At 18.9% G+C, this 7141-nt stretch overlaps 2 protein-coding genes across 2 annotated transcripts; one reads left to right on the top strand and one right to left on the bottom strand.

Moving 5' to 3' along the window:
• Nucleotides 1–225: 225 nt before the first annotated feature.
• Nucleotides 226–1123, top strand: PmUG01_14013100 (fam-m protein; the record flags this gene model as incomplete). The annotated part of the gene is made up of 2 exons (XM_029007679.1): nucleotides 226–312; nucleotides 440–1123. 2 exons carry the CDS (start codon nucleotides 226–228, stop codon nucleotides 1121–1123), a joined length of 771 nt encoding a protein of 256 aa, XP_028864044.1.
• A 2697-nt stretch (nucleotides 1124–3820) lies between these two features.
• On the bottom strand, nucleotides 3821–5000 carry PmUG01_14013000 (PIR protein; the record flags this gene model as incomplete). Its single annotated transcript, XM_029007678.1, has 3 exons — nucleotides 3821–3994; nucleotides 4117–4830; nucleotides 4974–5000. The coding sequence occupies 3 exons, from the start codon at nucleotides 4998–5000 to the stop codon at nucleotides 3821–3823; spliced, it is 915 nt and encodes a 304-aa protein (XP_028864043.1).
• Nucleotides 5001–7141: the final 2141 nt, after the last annotated feature.

Below are 7141 nucleotides of genomic sequence, written 5' to 3'. Positions count from 1 at the left end.
TTTATGTAATATTAAGAAAAAAAATTTTACAATATATTTTGACATTTATTTTTCTTTGTTAATGTTGTGAAATTCTTTATAGTTATATATATTTTAATAATTTTTTACGAAGCAAATGATACAAAAAAAATTTTAAATAAATATGATACTATATTGTTAGAAGTATATTATATTATTATTAATTTTGTTTTTACTGAATATATTATAATATTAAAGATTTACAATATGAAACAGAAAATTAAGTTTATCATATTTATTAAAATTTTTTTGTTTCTCCTTTTAACTTGGATATGTAATTTTAATAATGATATGGTATGATTATATATTATAAGGATATTTACTTTATTTATATTAGTAGTGTTATATTTTTACTAACACAATTTTTTAGCATGAAATTATTTATTCATATAAATAATAAATATTCATGTCGTTCTTTTAGTGGACATGTAGCAAATTTTTGGATGGAAACTGTAAGGTAGGTGAAAATTTAGATACAAGTAATTATCGATCGCTTGCAAAATGTAAAAAGGATAAATATTCGAATAATGTAAGTTTAAAAGAAAATTTTCTAAAAAATGGTGTTAATAAGCAAAAGAATATATCTAATAATGAAAAAGAAGACAAAGAAAAAAACAAACAATCAAATAGAGGTCTATTAAATAAGGCACAATACTATACAGAAGTTATAGATTATAATAATGCAATGTTTGATGGTAAACATTTCCATTTTGAAAAAAAATGGATTAAAAAAAAAGATTACGATAATTTTCTTAAAAGAAACAGGAGAATTTGTGATATATCTTTAAACAAAATTAGATTTAGGAAATATGGAACTGGAGTTGCTATGTTTTTTATTTTTATCTTGCTGGGAATAGGGATACCAATATTATCAAGTTTACCATCTTTAAAAGATATATGGGAAAAAATTACAGAAAATGAAATATTGAGTAAATTGAAAGCTGTAGAAGGTTGGGGTGACGATGTACTTACATATCTTATTATAGCATTATTTAGCGTACTTATGGTTATGTTAGCTGTTATGCTTATAATAGGGTTCTATAGGATTTTAAGAAATAATGAAAAATATAACAAAATTAAGTTAATAAATGAAAAATATGAATAATAAGGAATGGATATGTTTACATAATGAAATATTTAATATGAAATAATAAGTGTTATATTTTTTGTGATGTTCTTAATGAGAATATATATAATTTTTAAAATATTATGAAAGCACATGAGTATAACTACTGTTTTTTATGTACAAAAAGAGAAATATATTTTCTTAGTACTTTTTTGAATTTATATGTTTTAATACTTTTGAATTTGAATATAGATTATTATTGTATTTTAATAATTATTATGGAATAACGTATTTATTCATATATTTAAATATATTTGTATAGAAAATATGTTGTTGTGCACAAAAATAATTGTATCATAGTGCAGTTAGCATAATTAAATTAAACTATGGTAATATATATGTTTGATTAAAAATTCTTCTTTCCATATTATACGTCATAGTAATCTAAAATTATTATTAGATATGGTTATTAAGAAAATGTGTTATTTTTAGATGAACAATAAATGTCTCTTGGATTGTATTAAAAAAACGATAGTGAATATATTTTGTTTCATTGATATGTATATATATATTTTTTTACATAAAAAAGAACATAATATTTATTATATATAATATGTTTTATGTGAAATATAATACAAAATATATGAATTGTAAAAATTTTTTAAAAATCTTTTAGTTTTTCTTTCATCGAATAAAAGTAAAATTATAAATATATAATAAAGTAATATCCTTTTAAATAGGATTCATAGTTATGAAATTATGGATTATATTTTAATTTCATTTCTATTCTTATTTTATTTTATAATTTTATAAATATTATTAAATATGCAATCAATTATTATTTAAAAAGAAAAAAATATATTTTATAGATTTAAGAAAATAAAATATTTTTTTACATATAAACTTAAAAAAACGTTAAAAGAAATACATTTCGAATTTTAAAAACATTTTTCTAATTGTTAATGTTTTCTTGTTTAAATCTTATATATTTAATATATAAATGAAAGCAACCTTTGCAGCACAAAAATTATTTCTTTATAAAAATTAAATTAAGCATATATCGATTTTTTTGATCTAAGTAAATAATTTTTATAGATTAATTCTGATTAAAATATATTAAGTCGATATTAAATAAATGAAGTTGTAAGATAACATTACTTTATTACTTTTATATTTTATTTTTGTTATGTGTCACAGTACGCGGTTGACAATGTGGGTAAATATATATTTTAATAAATAATTACTGTTAAAATAAAAACAATAATTAACAATTATAACAGACTAAATTTTGCTTTTATTTTAATTGTATTTGTGCATCATGTTCTACGAACTTCGTTTTTACTAAATTTATGCTTACTGTAAAAAAATGATAATTAAAAATAAAATTTGGAACATCATTATCATTAAAATTATTTCATTTATCCCTTCTAAATGAATATTTCAGTGTTTGATTAATTTTCTATAATTTCAATATTACATATCTTTTTGTTTATTATTTTGAAAGCAATATTAAGAATAGTGCAAAATATATTATATATTGTTAATAACTAAAATTCATATTTATAGTAAAATACAAAGACATATGTAACTATGTACAATAAAAAAAATGAGTGCGTACACGAAGTTTACAATTAACAAATTACCATGGTGCCTAAAAATTTCATGTAATGAGAAATGAAATCCTCCTTTTCTAAATTATTATTCTTATATGAATGTATAGATAATAAATTGTGTAGATAATATATAAATGGATTCTATCTGGAAACTCAATAAAATAAGAATTACATTTCTATTTCTCAGATTCTATAAACATAAACATGTTACTTGCTATTATATTTATGGGTATATTTGTTTTATTTTTCTTTTTATATGGAGAAAATAAAAACGAAGCATAGGCATTTAAATTCTATTTGTTATTATTAAAATTTACTTTATCAAAAAATTTATAATGTAGTTACACTATTTTTATTATTTATCATATATCAATTTTTTTAATCATATGTATATTATGTATAGAATAAGGTATTAATGAAGTAAGAAAACAATAAGAATAATGCTAGAGCAGAACATATTTATGAATTATAAAATAATGGTTAGGATTTTTCCCATTTGAATTCAATTAAAATTAGAATTCATCTATCTTAGCATCATTCATAAATACCCTGCTAACAATGTCACATATTATATATATCAATAGAAGAAAAAAAACGTTAAAACTGTTACATAATGTGTAACACTTTTAATTGTAATAAATTGAAAGTGGACAAATAATAAAAATTTTGAATAAAGTTATAAAGAAAATATAGATATATACTTTATATTTTGATTAATGTTTTTATTCCAAGATTTTACATTTTTTATTTATATAATATTATTATTGGTGTTGTTTCTAATGTTGTTTTTTCTTCTTTAATACTAAGAAAATAAACGCTACCTCATATTGTTATATAAGAATACCCACTTTTGCTTTATCATCTTGTGTTATATGCTTAAGTTTTAATTTTATTTATATTTCATTCTAAGGGGGATCTCGTTTAAATGGAATTTTCTACTACTAATTTTAAAAATAGCAACGTATTTATTTTATCTTTAATTTTGAATAATTTTTATAGACATATATTCATTTCTTTATTTGTTGTTTACATTGCTTTTTAATGAATTTGTACGTAAGTGTAACATATATATCACTAAGTATTCTATTTTCTATTGAAAATAATATAAAAGGTTAATTTTACATCAAGTGTCTCCTTGAGGTTGATAAGTTATATTATGATAACTTTTTTCATAACTTCTATTTACTTCTTCATTAAGGTTTTGTAAGGATTCACTGGATTCTTCTTGAAATTTGTTAAGTTCAATAAATTTTTTCCTTTGTAAACGAGTATATATCCACGATTTCAGTGGACTAAACTGCATCAAAATATATGTATATTTAGTTAAATTATAATTTTTATATTGTTATAATTTTTGTGAAAATAAATTATTCTATATGTGGTAAATTATTATTAATTTTAAGTATAATTCTTATTAACCTTATATAAAAAAAATATAGTGAAAGACATTAGTAATACAATAGACGTTGTTAAAATAGGAACAAATACATAATCTACTTCTGTAGGTGGTAATATTTGTGTTGAAGTTTGTTCTATTTGTGGTAATGTTTGTGGTAAATCATTGCATGGAGATAATTTATCCATTTTATCATCATATGCTTTCTTAAAATTGTTTAGCTCCTTACAAAATAAACTTTCATTATTTCCTTGACATTCTTTGTAATTATCGTTATAAAGTCTATAAAGATTTTTAATTTTATTACAAATATTACCACTAGTATCCTTGTCTTTACCTTTATATTCATTAAAATCCTCATAATAACTATATAATTCTGTAAGTTTATTTAAAATATTAGATTGAATTTCTTCGAATTTTTCATCACATATATTACCTAACTGGGATGAAAATTCATTATATTTCTGAAACCATTCAGGATTCTTATTATATTTATTGTCTGAATTTATCCGGTACTTCAAGTATTTACAACGTTTGAATCTATCGGATTTATACTTTTCCTTTATTTCAATTAAATATCTACCAACCTCTTGGCATGGTGTAGTAAAATTAGTATAATTTTGGTCGATTTTAGCACATCTCCTTCCAGGATTTTCTGTACCCTCTTTATTCTGAGTATCAAGGATAACATTTTCAAATTCACTTTTATATTTAACATATAATGCCACGGTATTCTCCTAAAAATATAAAATATAAAATAATAATATATAAATGCACAAAACAAAATTTTCATTAAATAGATTTATCTATCATTTCTAGAACAACAAAACCTTGGATAAAATAATATATATAATAATTAAAAAACAAAAATAAATTTTACGTTTTCTTCTGTAGTGTCAGTTGTCATTGTGCATATGTGTACGTGAATTAAAAAACAAAAATTAAATTAGTATCATTTTAGTATTTATATAAGTGAAAAAGTATATATAATATGTTAATATGTAGTATTTTCCTTTTTTTCATATATAGATATTAAAAAGAAAAATTACTTAGGAAAAATTTCCCCTTTACTTTTTATTAACATTACAATAAGTAGAATAGTTAGCAAAATATAAGATAAACGCTTTTAATTGATAAAATAATAATTGTAAAAACAGGGTTATTTTATTGTAAATAAAAAAAAATATAGAGAAAAATTCGGTTTTCTGTTTTTTTATTCGTATGAGACTTATATAATTGTACTGATATATTATACAATAAAATAAATTAATTTTAGTATATTCTCAAATAAATTTCCTATTATAATTAAATATTTTTTCGGAAATCCTTTTTTGCCTTTTAAAATATTATAAATAGATAAATATTAACTATTTATAAGATATAGTATTTTCTCATTTATTTTATTTTTTTTTTTTTTTATTGTTAAGGTAATAACTTTCATAATATTTAAATTAATATTTGTAATAGGTTTTAATAACATATGTATTGGTTAAGAAACTGAACTTCATGAATATTACTAAAATTTAAATTTAACTAAATAAAAGACAACATTTAGCTAAAAAGAAGTATAGTATATGAAAATAGGCATTTATTTGTTAAATGAAAAATATACATCCTCAAAAAATTTAATTTAATTATAAATATAATATTCCATGAATGCAATATATCGTATAATTTTAAAATAATCTGCTAATTCTCTTCATTGTATTATATACAGAAGATAAAGTTTTACTTTCTTCTTTAGAACCATCATAATGGGATAATATATATATTTATATTCGATATATAAATGTACGCAGAAAAAGTAAATATGTTTATACTATAGAATAATTATTATTATATATTAAAAATAAAAAGCAAAATAATATAATATTTATCTTAATTGCTTTAGTAAAATTTATTATTGAAATCATTTGTACATGTAGCTTAACAAAAATATAAATTAATATTTCAATCAATATTTATCATAATAATCTACAGAGCATACAAGTTATTAGCAATATTGTTTATAGAATGTGTTTATATTTCAATATATAATAAAACAGTTGCGAAGGTTAATATCATAATATTTTTCAATTATGTATATGTCACTTATATTTTATTAATGATATTATATTTCATATGTGTTCTAACATATTATATCATTTAATTCAATGTATTTAGAAAATAGTATTAAATTATTATTATTATTATTTTTTTTTTATGTATATATTATTGTTCTAAATTATTTTACGATTATGTACGTTTAGTATGATATACAAATTATAAGTTATATCTTAACTGAATTAATATATTTAACATATAATCAAATATATTTAAAAAAAAACTAAAAAATGAAATAAAAGAAAAATATGTTTTTGTTATTATTTCATATATGTAATGATTTGTTTTTTCTTCATAAATTATGTATAATTTTAAATAGTACAATAAGCTTTATAATTGCTAAAATAAATACTAGTTAACGTTATTTTGTAGTGGATATTCTTTTGCTCTTATATCATTTTTTTATTTATAATATTAAAACTTGCTTTTTTAATTTTTACATCATCGTTTAACTTAATAAAGTATAATATTTATCAAAGTGCATTATATATTTTAACACATTACAGTTTTGTTATTCGACTTTTATATAAAATCATAACTATGTTCGTAAGTCCATGTATGTTAATATTTTTTTAAAATATTTAATATATTTTTAATGTACTTGCAATATGTTTATATGATTATAGTTAAATTAAATATTTTATTAAGTTCACATATCAAATATAAGAAATATAGGAAAACATACGTATTAATATTCTTGTAATTTATACACAATATTAATGAAATATATAAGTGATATATATATTACATTATAAAACATAAAAGTATTTTTTGAAAGGAGACTTATATATATTAAAATAATATACTTTAAAAGAACTATATATTCATTATTTGTAATATAAAATAAGAATTTTATGTTCATTTAAATTTATTAAATATTTTTTTTTAAATATGGATAACGTTAATATTATTAATAAGTAAAAACAATGTTTCTAAACAAAATAT

This window comes from Plasmodium malariae, assembly GCF_900090045.1.
Source record: "Plasmodium malariae genome assembly, chromosome: 14".
In the NCBI taxonomy this organism is placed as follows: Eukaryota; Apicomplexa; class Aconoidasida; order Haemosporida; family Plasmodiidae; genus Plasmodium; species Plasmodium malariae.
The sequence above is the reverse complement of the archived record's forward strand: the minus strand, read 5'-3'. Positions and strand labels throughout refer to the sequence as shown.